This window comes from Nematolebias whitei, chromosome 19 (assembly GCF_014905685.2).
Source record: "Nematolebias whitei isolate Nwh7 chromosome 19, NemWhi1, whole genome shotgun sequence".
Classification (NCBI taxonomy): domain Eukaryota; kingdom Metazoa; phylum Chordata; class Actinopteri; order Cyprinodontiformes; family Rivulidae; genus Nematolebias; species Nematolebias whitei.
The window spans coordinates 12462595-12486946 of NC_056516.1; the positions used below are offsets into that span (position 1 = coordinate 12462595).

At 39.5% G+C, this 24352-nt stretch overlaps 1 protein-coding gene across 1 annotated transcript in view; it reads right to left on the reverse strand.

Annotated features, from left to right (window-relative positions):
- ptprua (protein tyrosine phosphatase receptor type Ua) overlaps window positions 1-24352 on the reverse strand; it is a 502564-nt gene that overhangs the window by 371306 nt on the left and 106906 nt on the right. The window contains exon 3 of the mRNA XM_037693627.1: window positions 17944-18072. Within this exon, the coding sequence (XP_037549555.1) occupies window positions 17944-18072 (129 nt within the window). The remainder of the gene's footprint in view (window positions 1-17943; window positions 18073-24352) is intronic.

Here is a 24352-nt window from a genome sequence, read left to right on the forward strand (position 1 = left end):
CTGCTTTCTGCTGAAATGGAGGGAAAGATTTGCAACGTAAATCGACGCTGTCTATTCAGAACTGGCAGGAAAGTCACAAATAATCCTGAAGCTTTCTGAAGCTCAATTATCCATGTGAACATCAACCTGGACGGGGCGGGGGTCTTCATCGCTACAGGGTAGGTCTGCCGTCCCAGAACTGAGTCAGACCGGAACCGAGCTGCTGTTCTGCAGAGCTGCTGAGTAAAATGTTGCAGTACTGTACAGTACACTTACAGATGTTGTTAAAATTATGTAGGTTTAAGAGTTTAGAACATTGCAAAAGTGTGGGAAGAGTTTATAAAGCCTTATTATATATATATATATATACTTAGCATTTTTTCACCTATTGCGGGGGGTTGTGGAACGTGACTCCCGTGATAAATGAGGGACTGCTGTACAAAACCCATATGGTTCTTGTTTGTATATCACTGATTATATGTACTTTGTATTTGCTAATTGCTTAGTTGTGTTTGATTGTTCCTTTTATTGTACAGGTCATTTTAATTTACTCATTACCATCACAATAGCAAGCCCAATCCATCAGCAAAATTTTGGGGAATGCTTAAGGGCCCCAGACCAGCAGGGGCCCCCAAGAGCAATAAACTATCCACAAAAGATCAAAGTCCATGCTCAATATTCCAGGTAAAAATTCCAACAAAGTTAAGTCAGGTCCTCTGGATGGTTTCTTTGTGTTGAAATGTTTCGTTTTTCTTTTTTGATGTTTTGAACCACTTTGGACGTGGCTGCTTTAAACGAGTCGGCAGGGGAGAGGGCGGACTCCAGAAACTATCTCAGCGCCATCAAACTGGTTGACCCACTATGAGAAGGTGCTATTTATAAGACTGAGTTTGTTGCAGTTCCTCAGACTGATGAAGTCTTATGGATGAAAGATGAAACGTTTCAACAAAAAGAAACCGTCCAGAGGACCTGACTTACAGTAACTTTGTTGGATCCACAAAAGACATTATGACCTACAGTTTAATGCTCATTAATTGTACTCCGATGAAAATAAATCTACTGTATATGTAGCAGAGAGATACGTTAAAACTACTATAGTATTATTTACTGCTGCTCAAAAAGAAAATGATAAATGCCGTGATTCACCCAAACACAACAATGAACTTAGCCCTGACTTCACAACAGCTCCGTTGATGCATTGTACACTGGAGGACTTGCAGATTCAATCTATAAGTAATAAAAATAATACTTTGTCCTTATTTATTCACAGGTTACCCTCTAAAGCCCACAGAGAAACCTCCAAACATTTTGTTTTTCTATTAGTAACGAAAAAAGTGAAATGATTCATTTTGTTGGAAGTGTTGAAGTAAGTTTTTACAATAAATAATCTCATCATGAGCAGTTCAGACCTTCTTTTATCAGTGACTCATCTGAGAAAATAGGAAACGTTCAGCAAAAACTCATGGATCAATTTCATGAATGAACCTGTTAGCTTTTTGGTTGTCTTCTAATCTGGTTCAATGTGTTGTCATAATTTTTTTTTATTGTTTTATGTAAATGATGTTCTCTTAAATTGTGAGGAAGTACTAACTAGACATTTACTGTCTGTGACTCTGAATATATATATATATATATATTGTATATAACAAGCTTTAGAAATGAATATGATGTTTGTTAAATTTTAATGCTATTATTGTCTTGCATATTGTTGTTTTCTCATTTGTGGGAAGATTATTGTTCCTTATGATTCAGAAGAGAGTGAACTTACAGAAAGTTTTTTTTGTTTGTTTGTTTTCAGCTTTATTTCATGCAGAACAAATGGAAAAACCCACCTGACTGATCTGTAGCTCAGGAGGAGTTTCACTTGTTTTTGGGTGTGTATGTGTGTGTGTGGAAAGGTGACACACCAACTTTAAATCTCTAACTCTCAAAACATAACAAGTCTCATTTTATCTGATCTGTTCATTTCAGTTCATCTGAACAAACAAAGAAACTACTAAAAACTGCACCATTCTCAGATACAAATATCACTGGACCTGAACATTTCACTCAATTAAGTTTATAGAACGAGGACGAAATCTTAAAGTACCTTCAGATCATTTATTTTCTGTTCAGATACTTTGACTGGACTGTTTCATCTTTTAAATTCAGAGTGGACAGAATTATTATGGAAACTAAAAATGATTTAAAAAGTTCTAAATAAACACTTTATTTAAGAGCTAATAATATATAAGACAACGTAAATTGACTGATTTGATTGTCAAAAAAAACACAATGTGGCATCAATTAAGGACAGCTTTAAAATACCTGAAAGCCCCCCAGCTTAGGACCCCTTACAAACAAGGGCCAGACCTGATTATGGCAGTAAATAAGCCTCACTTTGTTAGTTTAGAGTAATAAATATGATATCATGAAGTTTCTCAAAGAGACAAAATGAACTATAACCAACACGTACATAATAAAACAGAGTGTGATAAAATTATGACAAAACTAAATAAATAAATTACTCCTGCCTGTCAGGTGAAAAGCAAACATCATAATTCATCAAACAGGGTTTGGTTTAAACTATTTTTATTTTACTGGCTCTAGTGGGCAAAATCAGACAAAGAAGCCACAAGCGTCTTTTTTATTTATTTTTGGTAACAACCATGTCATATAAAGGTGTGATGTGATCAAATGAAAATTAGCACTCAGCTAGCTGATAAGATGTGTGTGCATATTTAAGATTTTAAATATGAAGAAACAATAGAAGAAATATGAATATCCAAAATCCACTGGAATAGGAGCTGGATTTAAAAAACATCTACACACTAAGAAAGTGCCCGTGCTCAATTTATTGAGTGACGTTTCAGGCCTCTGCCCTTCTTCAGACTAACCTATAAATCATGCAATGCTGTATTGGTGTGTAGACTTATTTATATTTCACATAACATTTCATACATCCTAATGCGAGTGTTTGAAAAATGTTGGATACTGTAGCTTCTTAGTCATTCAAGACATGACAAATCTTAAAAGTAAAAAAAAAATAATAAAAGAATCCGAGGAGCATTCATAATTCATTACTGATCTTTAAACTCCAAATTATTATCACTTCCCTCCCATCAGAGATTCATTAAGGTCTTTGTTTTGTTATATATCTTCTTTACATATCCAGGCAGGATGGAGTGGATGGAGAAAAGTTTCAGGAGTGATTTGTGACAAAAGGGTGTCAGCAAAGATCAAAGGAAAAGTTTACAAGACAGTGGTGAGACCAGCTATGTTGTATGGTCTGGAGACAGAGACATGGACAAAAAGACAGGAGACAGAACTGGAAGTGGCAGAAATGAAGATGTTGAGGTTCTTCTTATGAGTGACAAGGATGGATAAGATTAGGAATGAGATCATCAGAGGTACAGCACAGGTTGAACTACTGGGAGATAAAGTTAGAGAGACCAGACTGAGATGTTTGGACATGTCCAGAGGAGGGACAGTGTGTATACTGGTAGAAGGATGTTAGAAATGCAGCTGCCAGGAAAGACAAAGAGGAGATATATGGATGCAGTTAGAGAGGACATGGAGGTAGATGGAGTGAGGACAGAAGATGCAGAGGACAGAGAGAGATGGAGGAGGATGACTTGCTGTGGCGACCCCTGAAGAGGGAAAAGCCGAAAGAAGAAGAAGATATAGAGTATATATATATATATATATATATATATATATATATATATATATATATACACTACATTGCCAAAAGTATTTGCTCATCCATCCAAATGATCAAAATCAGGTGTTCCAGTCACTTCCATGGCCACGTGTATAAAATGAAGCACCTAAGCATGCAGACTGTTTTTACAAACATTTGTCAAGCAATGGGTCGCTCTCGGGAGCTCATTGAATTCCAGTGTGGAACTGACAGGATGCCACCTATGCAACAAATCTACAAAGTAGTCATGAAATTTCCTCACTCCTAAATATTCCACAGTCAACTGTCTTGTATTGTATTGTAAGAAAATGGAAGTATTTGTGAATGACAGCAACTCGGCCACGAAGTGGTAGGCCACGTAAACTGACGGAGTGGGGTCAGTGGATGCTGAAGCACATAGTGCGAAGAGGTCGCCAACTTTCTGCCGAGTCAATCACTACAGACCTCCAAACTTCATGTGGCCTTCAGATTAGCTCAAGAACAGTGAGCAGAGAGCTTCATGGAATGGTTTTCCATGGTCGAGCAGCTACATCCAAGCCATACATCACCAAGTGCAATGCAAAGCATCAGATGCAGTGGTGTAAAGCACGCCACCACTGGACTCTAGAGCAGTGGAGGTATGTTCTCTGGAGTGACGAATTGCGCTTCTCCATCTGGCAATCTAATGGATGTGTCTGGGTTTGGCTGGTTGCCAGGAGAACTGTACTTGTCTGACTGCGTTGTGCCAAGTGTAAAGTTTGGTGGAGGGGGGATTAAGGTGTGGGGTTGTTTTTCAGGAGCTGGGCTTGGCCCCTTAGTTCCAGTGAAAGGAACTCTGACTGCTTCAGCATATCAAGACATTTTGGACAATTCCATACTCCCAACTTTGTGGGAACAGTTTGGAGCCTTCCCAGAAGAGTTGAAGCTGTTCTATTTGCAAAGGGTGGACCAATGTCATATTGAACCCTATGGATTAGGAATGGGATGTCACTTAAACTCATATGTGAGTCAAGGCAGGTGAGTGAATACTTTTTGCAAGGTATTGTGTGTGTTTATACACATATATATATATATATATATATATATATATACACACACAGTAGTCCCTCGTTACTTTGCAGTAGTCCCTCGTTACTTTGCAGTAGTCCCTCGTTACTTCACAGTTCAACTTTTGTGATTTTTCAATGATTGTCCACTTTAATATTACTCATGATTGGGATGGTACAGGATAAAAAAGTTAACAAAATCAAAACTACTTTGGATAGGCACCACCATTTTGTAGTTTTCTTTCTATAAACCTATATTGTATTGCCACTCAAAGAACTACACTACCCAGAAGCCAACAGTGCTTTTGGCCGCCGCTTTCTGCCAAAATGGAAGTAAAGTTTTGTTACACAAATCTATGCTATCTATTAAGCTTACAGAACTGGCAGGAAAGTTGCAAATAATCCTGAAGCTCAGTTATTCACATGCACATCAACCTGGACGGGGCGGTAGGCTTCATCACTGCAGGGTCTGCTGAAATGGAACTGAGCTGCTGGTCTGCAGAGCTGGTGCGTAAAATGTATGCAGTTCTGTACAGTACATATACATATGTTGGTAAAATTACGTAGGTTTAAGAATTTATAACATTGCAAGAGTGTTTGAAGGTTTATAAAGCCTTAATAAATATAGAGTTACTATTTTGTTGTTTTTCACCTATCGCGGGGGTGTCTGGAACGTAACACCTGCCATAATCGAGGGACTACTGTGTATAGAAAAGGATGGTATGAGCGTAAGATACAATTCTTGAAATTTTGAAGACATTGGTGTAATGTTAGTGTAGTTCCAACTAGTGTTCAGTGCTTATTTTAGACATAAGTATTCCCTCACAATGCCTGTGTTTAATGTATGATAAGTGACAACGCAAGAGGTTGTTGTGTTGGTGGTAGTCTCACACTACTGTACTCTATATGAAACTTTTATCTCTTATGCAGCAGGATCTGCAAGAAACAGTCATCCAGCTTCTGCAAGGTGAAAAGATGCCAAGCAGCCTTTATAGTGCTGCCGGCAGCTAAAGAACACCAGGAAGTGTAATCAGCAATGACCCGTGTTGGACTCCACTGGTCCCATGAGCTCAGTAATACCCAGACTGCCTCAGGGAATCTCTTACTAGAACAGTGGAACAATCATTCATAACTGAGGATGAGTTCTGAAATTCAGACATTTGCCAGCTCCTTCCATAAATCACTAATAAATAAATAAATTAATTTAATTACTGTTTTTTTTTTTTTTTTTCAAATCATTGACATATAACCCTACCTTTCATGCCTGGATTCTATCTTTTAAGATGTGATTAAACTCCAAACTTTCCTTCAAGGAATGTATATCACATTAGATGCAGGAGTTTGAAACAAAGATCATCTTGTGATGAAAAATGACAGCTAGCCATTTTGGTCAACGAACCTTGTACATGGTGTTTCGTATGATGAGGAAGGCTCACCCCCACTACGACCCCAGCATTAACGCAATATCAGAAAAGTTGCCAGATGAAGCTGTTTTGTGTTGACTAAGGTTGACTAGCTGTGGCGGCCATATTAAGCCAGTTATAGATGTCAAACAGTAGAAGTAGTAGATTTATTATTTCCTGAGTTTCACTGTCCAGTGCTTCATGACATGTTTTGCTGAATAAAGTGTGGCTTTAACAGTTATTGCCAAAGTAAGCAAAGCTGGAGCGCAGCATGGAGCACTCAGAGTATGAGTTGGGAAAGATGCTCAGCTACTACCCCACCCATCTTTTGCCCAGTATTTGTAAAATTGGCCGAGTTTGTTATTTTTGTGTGTTCTAAGGTGTTTGCTGTGGTTGCCTCTTTGAAAAGTTTATTAGTGGAAAATGTATAAGATGTGTTAGTTAATTTCTGGAAATGTTAAATTAAAATTGGTTTCTGAGAGTTTCACTGAAGTTTGTCCAGTGGTTTATAAGATATTTTGTTAAAGGTACAGACAAACAAACACGCATGCACATAAATCATATTGCTCTCCTTTTGCCTTTTGCAGGAGTCAATCAAACTTGGATGCAGAACACTTGTTACTAAATCATGACAAAGTTAAATAGTAAAGCAGCCAGGGACAGAATGTGAAGAAGGAAGCTGTCAGGAGGAGGATAATTACAAACAGGTCCAAGATAACAGGATAGTAAAGTATAAATCTCTGAGGAAACCTGCTCGGAATACACATGCTGCCACTTCACTGTCCTAAAATGTTTCATTAAGATCAGAAAGAAAAACCTTTTTACAAATCTTAGAGGACACAAACATGAAAGACAGCTGTGATACTCCTCCAGCTAAAAGTGCAGAACCATCAATCTCACTTCAAAATAAAACGTTCACAGCCTTTATTTATGTATTAATTTTTAAACTTATAGATTACAAGAAGCTGTCGAAATTATAAAAATGGTGAATTAATGGTCCTTTTTATGAGTTGCTGTTTTAGCGGGTTAAAGTTAGCAGGTTAAACTGGTTGTAACTACTGTACCCACCATTGCACCCAGTATTCACTGGTTAACTGGTCATCAACTTCACGCAGACTCTCTCACTGGTACATTTTCATCTTTAAATCACTTCTTGGTCTGCTGCCTTCATACATCTCCTCCTACATGTCACTGCGTGAGTGCAGCTACAGCGTGCGCTCTCAGGACATTATTACCTGCAGTGTTCCCTCAGTGAGAACTGAACTAGGCCAAAAGGGCCTTCTCCTACTCCGCTCCTGTTTCCTGGAATATCTTGCAAAAAGATCTGAAGCTCTCGACCTTGACCTCTCTAAGTGGCTTCAAACATCTACTAAGTTCAAGGCAAATGCCAATGCAGACATGTTCCTGTTTTTAGTTTTCTACCTTTACAACCTAGCTGTTTTTGTTTCTTTTTTTAAATACCATTTTATTTCATTTGTTCTTCTCAATTTGTATGATTTTTATGATTGTCCACTGTTGTCATCACACTTTGTTAAAATCAGGTCTCTCTTGTAAATGAGTCCCCACGGCTCAATGGGACTAACCTGTATAAATAAAGGTTGAATGAATGGTAGTTTCATCTATTCATTCATTTCATGGACCGTACTCTTCCTGGCTACACTCTTTGCCTTCTATTGGGGGAAAAGGTGTAATAATCTTTCTAAGTTAGGGGTCAGTCTTTACCTCAGACGAAGAAGTGTCTAGGAGTCTTGTTCATGGGTGATAGCCAGAATAAGGTACATTGAAAGATGGGGCCTTTGTCCAAAGTAATAAGTCAACTGCTTCTGTCTGTTGGGGTGAAAAAATAGCAGGGCTGAAAGTGTTTGGGGTTGGTGACTGTGGTGATATTGCCCCTAGTGGTGTGTCTCTGTCCTGTTTCTGTTCTCTTTCCTCTCATGTGATTTCCCTTTTCCCCACACCTGTGAGCCTGACAGGTGTTTTGTGTTTTGTCCTCATCAGTGTTTGTATATAAGTCTGTGTCTTTGTGTCATTCCTTGTCTGGGCATCGTCTTGTATTCGTCTTGTCATCTCCTGGTAATCCTCCTGAGTCCCTAGTGTTTTCCTGAGTGCCTCCTCGTGATTTTTCAATATGTAAGTTTTGCTGCCTCGACAGCTGTTTATTTTTGTATTATTAAAGTGTTTTCTTATTTTTACCACCGAGTCGACTGAGTCCTGCCTGCATCCTTGGGTTCTAACTTAAAAAACCTTCAAACACGACAGTGACAATATAAGAGCTCCATCATCCGAGGGGCAGCTTGGAGTGGAGCCACTTTTCCTCCACGTATATAGCAGTCAACTGAGGCAGTTTGAGCATCTGGTTAGGATGCCTCCTGAAAACCTCCATCTAGTGATTTTCTGAGAGAAGACCCCATGGCAGACTCAGAACTAGCCAGAAGGACGTCACATCCCCTTTGACATGAGGATGCCTTGACCCTAACCTAGTTGAGAGCTCTGGTTGTACATTGAGAGAAGCTGATTCACATACCTTACTATCTCCCTTGAAGCTCTGCAAAGATAATCAGTCCATTGTTCCACAGTCAAGACTCTTGGAGTCTCCTTTCCAACACCCGAGAGTAAACCTTCCCCACGAGGCTAAGCAGTGTAATCTGTCAATAGTGGATTGATAGACTGACAACTGAACTGTTTCATATAAGGGTTTTGGGTGGAGAGTTACTTTTATCAAATCTCCATCCCTCTATGTTTTTAGCACCAAATAGACTTGGGTGAGTTGTTTCCACAGAAAAGCAGGTACGAAGGCAGACAATTTCAAAGTCATCTTTGTCCTAATTCAACAAACCATTTAGAAGGTAATCTGCAAAAAGCAAATGCATCCTTATCTGTCTGAGCTGACTGCATAACTAAAATCTTCTTGTGCATATAACAAGTCAATTCCACAATGCAAAGTTTACTTTTGAAACTCCTGGCATAAACCAGTGAAGTTCAGATGTATTGTTACACTGCGTGAGGTGAAAGGCAATAAGTTGTGGCAGGGTTTATTGCCTAAACGTTAAGTCCTTATCCCTGTGCTTTTTATTCCCCACTGAAAATATTCCAATTACCTTTTATTGTTTTGTTTTTGTTTTTTTTTACAAAACATGCTGAGGGATTATTTTGTCATTTGTTTATTTTATAACAGCTATTAGGTCATTTTTAGCAGAATAAAGTATGAATCAGGCCACACATTGAACAGAGCCGTAAATATAATATCCTCAACAGTTACATTGGACAGTGTAAGAAACGTTTCAGACCAGAACCTCTTCATTAAAAAAAACATGTGTGACTGTTAGCATTGTTACACAGTGAGGACATTTTTATTACTCATTACCCTCCTTGGATTGCTGTGTATTTAGTCAAATTTCAGTTAATCTAAAATGCTGCAGCGATAGTTTTAAAGAGAGTTAGTAGCAGAGATCATATCGCTCCAGTTTTAGCTTCTCTCCATTGGCTCCCTGTCAAATTCAGAATTGAATTCAAAATCCTACTTCTAACCTACAAAGCTCTCAACAACCTAGCTCCATCTTATGTTAGAGATCTTATTGTTCCATCTTATTGTTTTTCCTTTTTTTTCTGCCTTTGTGCTTGCTCAGGATGGGAGACTGTGATGAAGTGAAGATTCAACACAATCTGCTGGCTTCCTTAGATGGATAACTTTACTGATTGAATTCGTTTGTATGTGAATATTTTAGTTCAGTGTCCTGAGACAACTTCTGTTGTGACTCAGAATTATATAAATAAACTGAATTGGATTGAATTGAATTTGTGTGTATGCTGTGTTCTCAATTTAAACGTGTGCTATGTTTCAGTAGGAAATCCACACAAGTCATTACAGACAGTGCAGATTCAGTTCTATTGGGAAAAACTGTCAACATTGAGAAAAGACAGAAGGTGTGCACAAACCATTTTAATAGATTTAAAATATTATTTTATGAAATTCCTCAACATGTTTAATAGTAGTTGACAGTATAGCAGTTTTCAGTATTAAACATTAAAGATAAAAAAATAAATACATACATCATGGCCTTTGCGATCCAGTCAACGACATGTGACCTTTAAAGGAAGCAGTTCTGCTGCGTCGCTATTCAACACTAAACCATTACCCTCCTTGGATTGTTGTGTATTTAGTCTGATTTGAGCAGTGGGATTAAATGTTCCTGCAGGTGGTTCACAGAACACTGAACAAACAGTCAGAATCAGATTCCAGGAAGTTTTGCTTTCATTAAATGTTATTGTATTGTTCTGAACATTACAGAACTCCATCTAATGATCCGTCTGGAAAAACATTACAGAACATAAAAACCTATTTTACTGTTGACTGGTGGGTTATGTTTTTGTTGTAGGTTTATACAAAATCAAAATCATCTAAATCTCTCTTTCGCAACTAAAAGGCTATTTTTTTCCTAGATCCTGCTGCTTTGTCATTCACATTAGTTTAGAAAACAATAACTACCCAAAAGCCAGACAAAGACTCTACTTCCTAAGAAGACTAAAGAAGTTTGGTACAAACACCAGCATCCTCACCAACTGTTATAGTTGCACCACTGAGAGCCTGCTAACAGGCAGCATCACAGGGTGTTACATGAACTGCACCAGTCAGAGCCAGAAAGCTCTACAGAGGGTGGTGCAAACAGCAGAGGACATCACTGGCAGCAGTCTCCACATCATCCAGGACATCTACCACAGCCGATGTCTTTGTAGAGCATGCAGCATCATTAAAGACCACACCCACCCAGCACAAAGACTCTTCCATCTACTACTCTCAGGCAGACGATACAGGAGTCTGCCATCATGTACAAAAAGACTAAAGAACAGTTATTATCCACAAGCTGTCAGATTACTGAACTCTCAGTAAATGTGACTAACCTGGATAAATAAAGGCTAAATGAAAAAAATAAAAATAAAAAAATAACACTGAACTATTGACAATAACATTGCACTAAGCCACATCGGTGACAACTAATATGTTTATTGCTGCTGCGTGATGTGGCTGTATCATGTGATACAGTATCTATGTAAATACCTTACCATCATAATTCATCTCAATGTTCCTCACTACCCGTGCAATAACCTGTTACACAACGTGTGTAGTTTATGTTAATGTGCAACATATATCATGTGCATTTAATCTAATATCACCACCTGTGAAATGCTTATTTATACTAATTCATCACTTGCACCGTTATATTCTACCATGTTGTTTACTATTTTTCTTTTGGAAAATATATTTCTTTTACAATGTTTGGTACTTTATTTTGTAACCTTATTCATGCTTTAGTATTTCTTCTCATTTTTCTTTTCTTTATTTTATTTTTTTTAGCGAGTCAAATCGCTTCTTCTCATCCTGAACATTTCATTGCATTGCTGAGCTTGTGTTCATCTGCATACGACAAATAAACAACTTTACTTATATCCAACAAGCCCCTGCTTACTGCTGATCTGTGTAATTTGTTTGTTTAAGTTAATTAAATCAGTTTCAGGAAAAAAAATCTTATCGTAACCAAAATGAGTGGATACATTTAATAAAAACGTGTGTCCTAAAATAAATCCCGAGTCCATCTATTGTGATGACAGCTGTGTAACTCAGATTTAAATAAGAAACGTTTCTTACAACGACTTCTGAATGGAATTAAACTCGATAAATAAACCCTGGTATCGCTTTAAGATGAACCAAAATATAATAAGACAACACGGTTTCACCCTGTGATTATATGCACTTTTGATAGCCTAACTCTTACAACAATTTTCAGATAAAAGCCAAACCTCATTAAACAGCTCACAAATTTTATGGCAAGCAGACGAAATGAAGCCGTACTGTAAAGCACAAAGACTGTCCTCACAGATCAGAGCCTGCGTTTAATAAATCCAATTTCCTGCCAGTTGTTTCACAATCAACTGGCCACAGTGAAACAGTCCCACAATAAAGTGCTGTGCTTGTTTTATTCATATTACCATTTTCAGCGTGGCAGTTTCCTCGTGTGCGCTGAACACAGGAGCGCTTTAGCTGTGGTGCTAACTTCCATCTCTTCTGGTGTTGTGCCACATGTACTGTGAATGGTGGCGCTTGGTGCTCGATGATGCAACAACTGTACGTTTGACATCTCATTTTCTACTGCAGCATTAAAGTTCATGAAGCCAAGGCCAGCTAGCAGACCTGCATTGACACTAACTGACTGTGGTGATACTTTTTCTGAGACTCACCCGCTCTTCTTTGTGTGAGCTGTCGCTGCTCCGCAGCTCATCAAGCAAATAAGATGTTTCCAACTTTAAATGATATTGTGCACTGTGAACACTGGGGACTTTTTAGAAATTAAAGTTCCTAAAAATCAAGCTGGAGCTGGTTGATTTCTTGTTGAACTTTGTGACTAATTCCTTGTTTTACAAAAATCAGTGAATATTATTATGTTTTACTTTTTTTATTCTGGGCAAAAATAGCCTTTTTCAACAGTCGTAGGCTGTGGACAGCAGGAATTGTGCATCCTGCTTTTCCACATCCATCCATCCATTATTTTTTACCCGCTTCGTCCATTTTTGGTCATGGGGGGTCACCAGTGCCCATATCCAGCAGTCACTGTGCGAGGGGCGGGGGACACCCTGAACAGGTCTCCAGTCTATCACAGGGACACACACCTAGAGACAATTTAGAGTTACCAATCAGCCTAACATGCATGTTTTTGTAATTATAAACAGCTGTACAAACATATTGTCACGCATCATTTCTTGAACTGACATTGGACGATGAAAAAAAAAATCCCCTATCACCCAGCCCTAACAGCTATACTGAAAAATATGTAATTTAAATGGTAACTGCACTGTACTTATATACTGTAGCACCTATCAAGACACTCAAAGCTCTTTACAACACAATCTGTGCCTCATTTACCCATTCATGCATCACTCTACTAGATCTATAATCAATGCTTTAGAACATTCATGCACTGATGAGACACACATCAGAGGCATTGAGGGGTTCAGTGTTTTGCCCTTCGAGGTATAAAATGTACGTAAACCTTAGTGAAACAATATTGTAGCTAACACCTGAGCTTTAACTTGCTAAATATTTGCTAAGAATGACAGGAATGTCTACAGCAGATGTTCATTTCCACCTGTCCGCTGTGAGGACAGCTGCTCTGCTGCAGCAGCTGTCCTCACAGCGGCACACTGCTCCGTCTCCGTGTCCAGTCTGACGCAAAATTACGTGTCAAAGTTAACACAAAGTTTTCAAAAGATATTTGACAAAATTAAGTCATTTTGGTGATCTTTCAGTATGAAATTCTCATTTTGTGTTTGAGACCGTTTCAGTACTGAGTTATGGAGAATTAGTGCAAAAACATTTGTTGGTCACTTTTCCAGACCTTTTCCACACTTCCCCATTTTTACTCCAAATATCAATTATCACAGCTGTGGAATGTGCATTGATAAATAAAATTAAAAATGTTTTCTAAAGGTGTCTTTGACCACAAACATTTGTTGTTTTTATTTCAACTAAATTCTGATGGATTCTGACGTGAACTGTAGATGGAGTCAGACAATGCTACAAGAGGAAGAGGAAGCATTCAAACCAAAAACTTTGCATGCTTTTCTTGGAGCCAGCATTTCCATCCAGTATCTTTACTCGCTTCTTCCTTTCCGGGTCATGGGGGTCACTGGAGCCCACATCACATATGACTGTTTGAGAGGCGGGGGACACCCTGGACAGGTCTCCAGTCCATCACAGGGACACATAGAGACAAACCATTCACTCTCACTCACACCTAGGGACAATTTAGAGTTACCAATCAGACTAACATGCATGTTTTTGGTCTGTGAGAGGAAACCCATGCATGCACTGCAACAACATGCCAACTCTACCCAGAAAGGCCAAAGGCCGGGATTTGAGTCGACGACCTTCTCGTTGAGAGGTGGCAGCTCTACCATCTACACCACTGTGCCACCCCAGCCAACACTTTGTTCCTGATAATGATGCTGGATGAGGTGACAAGGATCCTTCCAGGCCTCTTTACCTCAAACTGTTATTTTTCCCCTCAGTAATAACTCGTCACGTCAGATTTATTTATATAGCACATTTAAAACAGAAACTGTTACCACTTAACTTGTACTTATGAAAGAATCAAATGTGCTGCAGTTCAGTTGAGTTGAGGATATCGGAGTCGGTTAATAAAGAAGTGGCGGCTGCTCTAAAGCCCTGGTCGCATGGCACAGTGAAACTATTTCTAATCTTGAGAGCATGGTTGATGAGCAAAACAACCAGCTAACTTTCATGCAAATGAACATGACTAAGCACTTTGTGGACATTGTGAGCAAAGTTGGATTCTACATTGAACTCACGGTACTTAAGCCCGGATTGAAAAAACTATTTGACACAACGTGCCCTCAGTGTGAATGACGCTAAAAGTCCACAGCAAATACTTTTTGTTTTGGAGCTGTCCTTCAATGAAAAGAATCAGGTCTGAGAGTTAATGTTTCTAATCTCATATAACTAAAGAGGATATTACTCCTAATGTCTTAACTCCTTTTTTAGAGTGCAGTGATCCCTCGCTACTTCACAGTTTGACTGTCTCGCTCTTTCGCGGTTTTTCAAAGTAAGATTGAACACGAGAGGAAATAAATTGTGCACGACACACAGTTGCCAACTTTAATATTACTCAGGTGATTGGGACAGTACAGGATGCTGTACAATAAAAAGTTAACGAAAAATATAATACTTCGGACAGGCACCGCCATTTTGTTGTTTTCTCTTAATAAGCCTACACTGTATCCCTTAAGGACTACATTTCAGGTGTCTTTCGTAAATGAGTCCCTGAGGCTCAGTAAGACTAGCCTGTATAAATAAAGGTTGAATGAATTTCCCAGAAGCCAATAGGACCCCGCCCAGAAGCCCCAATGCCTTCTTCTGAAATATGTCGAGAGAAAGTTTTGATCTAATCCAAAAAAGTTTGGTCCTTTACAGTGACTTCAATGTCCAGCAGATGCAGAGAGCTGCATGGAACCCACCAGGAACTGGAGCAGAACCGGACCCCCAGATCCATCGGAGAACCTGAGAACTGCCGGCCCACAAGGACTTCTGAGCAAGGATGTGTGCTGCCATAGGTCTGGCGCTCCCTCCAGAGTCCACCGGGGCTTTTTACTTCTCTCTATTGGACCGCTTAATCGGACCACTGGTCCCGCGCCAGCCACCCGAAGCCTCCCCACCACCAAAAAAAGTGTTTCAGCGCTCAAGGGCTGCACAGAACCGGAGCGGAATCAGACCCCCAGACTCATTGGTGAACCCAAGAGCTGCTAGCCAGCCCACAAGGACTTCGGAAGAGGGGACGTGCTACCCGTAGGTCTCACTTCTTTCCAGAGCCCATCGCCACTACCCCGAGCCAGAAAGCCGACCAGAACTGGCAGGGTAGGTCCGCTGAAATGGAACCAAGTCAGAGCAGAACTGAGCTGCTGCTGTTCTGCTGAGCTGGTGAGTAAAATTTAGGAGCTACATCCAGTATAAAGTACTGTATGTATGTTGTTAAATATAATGTCACAACTTCAGAGGTTTTCACTTATTGTGGGGTGTCTGGAACGTGACCCCTCAATAAACGAGGGACTGCTGTATGACCCACTCTACTTGCTCTCCTGCTAAAAGACCAACATATACTTCACAGCTCTGCTGGCCAGGAAGCTAATATTGTTCAGTTAAATATCTGCAGCTCTGACTACATTTACAGTCTAGATTAGAGCTGTTCATTTTCTGAAACTGAAACCTCAGACTGTCTGGTAAGACTGTATCAACGTATACTTTCCCTTGTATTTACATTAACTAACATTCAACTAAGTAATGTCTAGCAGTGATGGTAATTCATTTTAGACAGAGCAGCTATTCTCACATATATCTTTTTGTCAGGAGAACCGGTGGATGTACACTAGCTTGGCGGTCAGTATTGAGTAGGGCATTAACAGAGTACTCGAGTAATCTACACATCGAATGCTAGGACATCTATCGAGGTTAAAAATGTAACGTCGAGTATCCGTAGTGACGTCATATTATGTGACCACCGTATGACCGTAGGGGGCGGTGTTGCACTGTTGTAGGTCACAGAGTATGGTGTAACACCGGGTCCAATCCACTGAACCAGAACCAGTTTCGGTTTAAGTTTCGTTTTTGACGTGCTGCACGTTTCTTCACGTTTGCAGTTTAATAATAATAATAACTAATAGTTTAGTTTTTCCAGTGACTTATTTGCAGTATCATAAATGGTAGGAGCATAATATACGCTCCCAATGTTTTGTTGGTCTTTTTTTTGTAAATAATTACCTTTTTTTGCGCTTTTATTTATTTATTTATTTTTGTATCTTGAGATCTATGACGTCATCAAATACTCGAGTTCTACACGGGTTTTATTATGTTAATGTCAAGTTTAAAAATTATATACTCGTTCAACCCCTAGTTACAAGTAATCTTGAGGCTGCAGGGTCAAACCCAGGTGGCGTCAGGAATGGAATCGGGTGTAAATTTATCACCAAATATTTTATGTGAGTTTGCTCACTTTGGTGACCCCTGTAGAAGGAAGCTGCTGGGAGGAAAAAAATCCAGTAAGACAGCCCTACTAGCTTTTATGGTAATTCATTTTAAACGAAAGAAGCTTTCTAACTTATACAGAAATTTATTTTAGGAAGTGCAGCAAAGCTGGCTACCTAAAAACATTAGCCATATAACAATTGTTTTTAGGTAAAAAGCTTTGCTAGAATTTACTGCAATTAATTAATTTTAGGTGACAAAACTTTTTTGCATTTACCAACAGTCATTTAAGTTATTTCAGTTTTTATAGTATGTATGTCATTTTTTTAATGTGTCACAAGGTTTTCTCATTTTATAGTAAATCATTTTAGGTGGTGCAGCATTTCTTTCCATCCATCCAGCCCTTTCATCTCTCTCCACAGCCTCCTCCTCCATCTCTTCTGGGAGGACTCCAAGGTGTCCCCAGGCCAACTGAGAGACATGGCTTCTCCAGCCTGTCCTACAGGTAAGTCTTTCCTGGGGTCTCCTCCCAGTCAGATATTTCCAGGGAGCATCTTTACAAGATGCCTGAACCACCACAACTGGCTCCTTCCGCCGTGGAGGAGAAGTGGCTCCACTCTGAGTCTCTCCTGGATTACTGGATTTTCTCACACTGTCTCTTTGGGAGAGTCCAGATAATCTGCAGAGAAAATTCATTTCGACCACCCATATCCACAATCTCATTCCTTCTATCTCAACCCAAAATTTGTGACCATAGGTGAGGATAGGAATGTAAACCGACTGGTTAACAGAGGGATTTGCCTTACAGCTCAGCTTCCTCTTCACCACAACGGACCGGCACAGAGTACAATACTGCAGACACTGCACCAATCCATCTGTCAGTCTCACGCTCCATTCTTCCATCACTTGTAAACAAAACCCCGAGATATTCAAACGCCTCCACTTGAGGCAGAACCTCACCCTAACCCAAAAAGGGCAATCCACCTTTTCAAACACTACCATTTCTTGATTTACAGTAATTTCCACGTGAGGCTCATGGTTTAACTCTGCTTCTATATACCAGACCCTGAAGAGGTGCAGGCCTGAAAAATCAGCTGGTGGGAGAAGATAACTATAGCTCTCTCTAATACAATATTTACATATAATCTGGACTTTACCTTTTATTTCTTTCAGATTAAAAAAGTTTATTATTGGTTAAAACAATATTTTGTCATTTATTGGTTATATCTGAAGTACATGAGAAATGAATTTAGTAATGTACTGCAGCCAAACCCTCACAATTTTCATATCACGGTGTTAAGTGTATCCAGAAACGTTGAAGCCTACCTGGCAGAAGATCTGTCGTTGGATGTGGCCAGCTGTAGGTCCTGATGAGCTGCCAGTCGAAGTCATCCTCCTGACCCTGTTTGTACTCACATAAGCCAGAGTCGGAGTCTTCATCAAAGGTGCAGCCAGCTGCAAGAAGCATAAAAACAAAAAAAACTTATAAGAGGTGAAACTAAGGACGGTATTCAACTTGTAACAGTTCCTTTGCTTGATGCTGCTTGCAGAACGCTTGTGAAGAAAACACATTATTACAGGAACATTATTGCTCAAGTACGTCCCATTCTGGCTGTAATTGTCTTAGTTCATCAACTCCTGGAGAGTCTTTGCTGTTCTAAACTAAATTACAGCTAATATTTGGCACCAGGTGGTCAGGACCGACTGCCTGTCTCGTCTATTGTTTTAAAATCTACTATCATTTGATGCAGTTAGCCCTGCGGTGAAAAACACCACACAGCAGCCACAGGTCACTCTAAGAGGCAGAAATAATGGCCAGGGAGGACAAAGCAGTAAGGGGGTCCTCCAGCTGATGGAAGACAACAGGCTGGCTCTCAGCTTGTCAATGTGACCCAAACCTTTCTGCCACATAATGCTCACTTTTACTTTCAGAGTATTACCACACACACTGCAGGCTTTAAAAGCATGAGATGAGCTGTTGGTATGGAGGGGTGGTATTCCGTTCTTTTTTATTTGGACATAATATTAAGGCACACTTTTAGAGATTTGAACATGGACAGGGGCCGAGATGGGGTAGAGGCAGGGCAGCCGACTTGGGACCCGAAAGTCTCAGTTCGCTCTCCAGTCAATGCTCATCTCGTGGAGTCTCTGAGCAGCACACCCTATCCCCAAATGTTCCCCAAGCGCTCTCAATAGATGCTCACTGCTCCACCTGGTGGTGGAAGGGTTAAATGCAGAGAGTCAATTGTATGTTCCCAAACAATGGTGACAACACATAACACATTATTATAACATGATTAGCTTACACTCAGAAGAAACCAGTTTGGTTCTGTGATGTATGAAAGTCAGCAGTAAACATTTTAGAGCAGCAAACATAAAACTTGACCACGTCTGTTTGAATAAAACATTCATCATTGTGGTTGAATATTAATTATTTCTGTTGATCATATTTAACAGAACACTCATGAAACTGTTGGTGCTGCCTTATAAACAAATTAAAGGTTTAGTATTGAACAAGCAGTACGCCGATGTCCCTTGTTGCTGAGGGATTTGAAAAGTGAATGTAGTTTTGGAGATCAGTGTTTTTCTGGACTGGAATTGAAGAAGTGATGCAAGAAAACTTTAATGTTTTTGGTGCAAGCTATTCAAGAGGGTAGGACTTATACTGAGCATAAGAAGAGAGGTGGTTTATTTGTTTATGCCTGTCTGCCTGCAGGCAGATTAATATGGTTGTGACCATGTTGGATTTGAACGTGGCAACCCAATTTTTGGCAGTGACCTTTATTTCACCTGAATGCACAAAATGCAAGTTAAACACTAAAATAGAAGTTGGCATGTTGCTTATTTTGCAAGTTATCCATCTCACAAGGTTTACATATTTACATATATGGTGGCAACCATCTTGAATTTTGACATGGCAACTCAATTGTCGAAAAGAACCTTTCTTTCACCTAAATGTATCTGCACACCAAAATGTAAGTCTGTATCTCACATTCAAGTTTCAAGTTATCAAGCTCACAGTCTGTCCATCCATCCATCCATCCATCAATCCATACATTCATCAATCCATCCATCATCCATTAATCTATCCATCATCCATCCATCCATCCATCCATCAATCCATTCATCAATCCATCCATCCATCCATCATCCATCTATCAATCCATCCATCCATCAACCATCCATTCATCAATCTATCTATCCATACATCATCCATTCATCATCCATCCATCAATCTATCCATCCATCATCCATCCATTCATCATCCATTCATCCATCAATCCATTCATCAATCCATCCATCCATCCATCATCCATCTATCAATCCATCATCCATCATCATCCATCCATTCATCAATATCTATATCCATACATCATCCATTCATCATCCATCCATCATCCATTCATCCATCAATCCATCCATCCATCCATCCATCATCCATGTATCAATCCATTCATCATCCATCAATCATCCATTCATTCATTATCCATTCATCCATCAATCCATCCATCATCCATCTATCAATCCATCCGACCATCCATCCATCATCCATCTATCAATCCATCCATCCATCCATCATCTTTCACTTATTCTGAAGTCGGGTCATGGAGGCAGCAGCTTGAGCAGGGAGGCTCAGACATCTCTTTCCATGGTCACCTCTTCCAGCTCTTGTGGGAGGACCCCAAGGGGTTCCCAGCCCAACTGAGAGATATAGTCTCTTCGGCATGTCCTGGGTCTCCTCCCAGTCGGACATGCCCAAACATCTCCTTAGGGAGGTGCCCAGGAAGTATCCTTACCAGATGCCTGAACAACCTCGACTGGCTCATTTCGATGTGGAGGAGCAGTGGTTCTACTCCAAGTCACTCCAGGATAACGAAACTTCTCACCCTCTCTCTAAGGGAGAGTCCAGCTACCCTGCGGAGGAAACTCATTTCAACTGCCTGCATCCACGATCTCATTCTTTCAATTTCTACCCAGACTTTGTGACCATAGGTGAGGGTAGGAACGTAGACTGGCCAGTAAACAGAGACCTTTGCCTTACAGTTCAGCTCCCTCTTCACCACAATGGACCAGCACAGAGTTTGCAATACTGCAGACGCTGCACCAATCCATGTGTCAATCTCATGCTCCATTCTTCCCTCACTCGTGAACAAAACTCTGAGATACTTGAACTCCTACACTTGAGACAGAACGTCACCCTCGACCTGAAGAGAACAATCAGCTCACAAAATGGATGAACATTTTTGGGGGAAGTCATCTTGGATTTTGACGTGGTATTCCAATTTTTGAAATGAACTGTTCGTAAGTCTCAATGTAGCTACACACTAAAATGGAAGTCAGTATCTTATTTATTTTTCAAGTTATGCTCACAACATGCACGGATGGACAAAAAGATGAATGGACGGATGAAGGGTATTTCCAAATGCCCCCAAAAGTTATTTATGTGTTTATTAAATTAGATTTTGTGTAGCGAGCCTCTTGAATTGAGTTGTTTAGGAAAGTGAATCAACTAGATGCACACCCATTGATGAGTTTCATTAAAATCTGTCCAGTGGTTCATGAGAAATGTTTTGGTAATGCATCAAAGAAACACAAATGGAGACCAAGGCACAAACATAATTACTCTTTTGGGCAGTACAGTAGGAAAAAAACTCAGAACTTCATCAAATTTTACAAATAAGTAAAACTGTATGTGCAGTAGTTAGTTGGAAATCACATAGTTTTCAATCAACTTTATATTTTTTGTCTCAAATCCTGTAAATGATCTAAACTATATTTTGTAATTGAAGTTGTCCAAGAGCTAATAACAACAGGCAAATCTAAAATGCTCAGATTCTGCTCTCATACCAATACTCATTAAAAATTAATTCAGGACAGTTTCTTTTTTGGTGCTGAAATGTTTCGCCTTCAATCCGGAAGGCTTCATCAGTCAAGGAAACACACAACAAAACTGATTCTTCCCCCAACAGCTTACTCCAAAGTGGAACAAACCAGTTCTGCTTGTGATTAGATGGTCTCTATGGTACTCCCCTCCTCCATTGCCGGCCCTCTTCCTTGTTGACAGTCTTGTCAAACTGGTTGAAAACAACCAAGTTGTTGGAGGAAGAATCAGTTTTGTTGTGTGTTTCCTTGACTGATGAAGCCTTCTGGATCGAAGGCGAAATGTTTCAGCACAAAAAAGAAACTGACAGAGATGACCTGACTGAAAAATGTTGGATTTTATACCTGGATTATTGAGCATGGACTTTATTGTGAGTAATCTCATGCACAAACAAACAAACCTGTGCTAATGAAAATGGAACCTCCTTGATGAAATATTCTTATCCATCCTTGTCACTCCTAAGGAGAACCTCAACATCTTCATTTCTCCCACTTCCAGTTCTGTCTCCTGTCTTTTTGTCCATGTCTCTGTCTTCAGACCATACAACATAGCTGGTCTCACCACTGTCTTGTAAACTTTTCTTTTGACCTTTGTTGACACCTTTTGGTCACAAATCATTCCTGAAACTTTTCTCCATCCACTCCATCCTGCCTGGACTCTTCTTCAAATCTGTATCACACTTCCCACACTACAAATAATAGTTATATTAAAGAATAAAAAAAACACAAATTTAAGACTAACATTCACACAAAATTATACTTTGTATCTAAAACTCAAGTTTTAAAAACCATCAAAAATGATCTGTGATCAAAAATCATTCAGATCAGTGCCCATGTTCACTGATTCTTTTATGGACATAAAATCTTGGTTTGGTGGCCTCAGGACTCTGACTCTGCTATTTGCAGATGATGTGGTCCTGTTGGTGTCATCATGTCATGATCTCCAAGTTCATGATTCGTTAACTGGCTTTAACTATCGTACCCACCACTGCACCCTGTATTCACTGGTTAACTGGACATCATTAACTTCACACAGACTCTCTCACTGGTACATTTTCATCTTCTTGGTCTGCTGCCTTCATACATCTCCTCCTACATGTCTCAGCGTGAGTGCAGCTACAGCGTGCGCTCTCAGGACGTTATTACCTGCAGTGTTCCTTCAGTGAGGACTGAACTAGGTAAAAAGACTTTCTATTACTCCGCTCCTGTTTCCTGGAATATCTTGCAAAAAGATCTGAAGCTCTCAACCATGACCTCTCTAAGTGGCTTCAAAACATCTGTTAAGTTCAAAGCAAAAACTAATGACATGCTCCTGTTTTTAGTGTTTTACATCACTTTATAATGAAGCTGTTTTTGTTTCGGTTTTTTTTACATCATTTCTTCTACTTACTTTTCATTTTATATGATTTTATATAATTGCTGCTGTCTGTGCATCATCTGTGTCCTTTGTTTAAATCAGGTCTCTCTTGTAAATGAGTCCTCGAGGCTCAGTGAGACTAACCAGTATGAATAAAAAATTTTAAAAAGTCTTACTGGAGCAGTTTGCAACTGAGTGTGAAGCGACAAGAATGAAGATCAGCACCTCCAAATCTGAGGCCATGGTTGGAAACGTGTGTCCCTCTCAGGGTTGGGAGTGAGGTGACCGGACTGTGACAATGACACATGCAGCGTCCACAGGATTGAATTCTCTGTACTGTTTTGTAAAAAGAGAGTTGAGCAGCAAGGCAAAACTCAATTTGTTGGTCTTTGTTCTTACACCCACACATGCTCACAAAGTCTGGATGGAGATCAAAAGAACTAGATTAAATTATCTGCTTTATTATGCAGTTTGATTAGAAACTGAAGAGAATCTCAGAGATTGATACTTTTAGTGTTCTCAGAATAACTCTTAATTGTCTTAGGTGGGATGTTAAAGACAGAGAGGGTTTTTTTTTTTTTTTTTCCCAGTCATTTTTTAAAAACACGCATTTGGATATTAAACAACTTTTAACTGCACTTTTTAAAATTAAAAACTGTTCTCTTATGGTTTTTTTTTATTATTATTAAAAATAAAAATTACACGTACAAGTTTTTGATGATGTTACTGGTTTTGTTGTTTTGTTTTCTTGCTGGGCCCAAAAAAATACATTTTCAAATCAGGATTTCACCACAAATTTGCATCACTCCAAAAATAAAAAAACGATTCCTGTTTTGTTCTTGTTTTTTAAACTCCTCAAACGTGGAACAGATTTGTCTGGCTGTTAAATTTTCCTTGATGTTATCAATCTCAGTCGATCTGCTTCATAGAATCTCTGACGTGTTGCTCGTATGTTCTCACTTTCTGTTCATTCAAGAGTCCACTGCTGCCACCTGGAGCCTCCGGTGTCATGTGGAGTCAGGCTAAAGTTCATTTATCATCTAACATACCTCCAAACATTTCATAAAACCATTGTCTTATGTCGAAGTCATGTCATGGGACATTTATTCTCTACTCAGTAACAATAACTTAGCACAACAGCAGAGTTTGTGTCGGTTTGAATCCTTGTAAAAACCCACCGGTAGCTCTGGATGTAACGTCAGCTTAACTTAAGCAGCTTACCTTCACTCTGATTTCAGATTGTCCAGACGTCTCTTCACATTCATATTTATATCAATCCCACCTGGGCCCTCTCTACAGCGCTCGCATTCCAAGATATATTTAACTCTACATTTGTCAACAAAACTGTCACTAACATTGGTCATAGTTTTACTCCCCATGCATCAGTATTTTATTTATTAATGTCTCATTTTTGTCTGGAAAAAAAGGCTATTCACGAAATTTGTGAGTGCTGTTCAGTCTCCATCAGCAGAGAGAGATACAGGCTTCAGCAGCAGA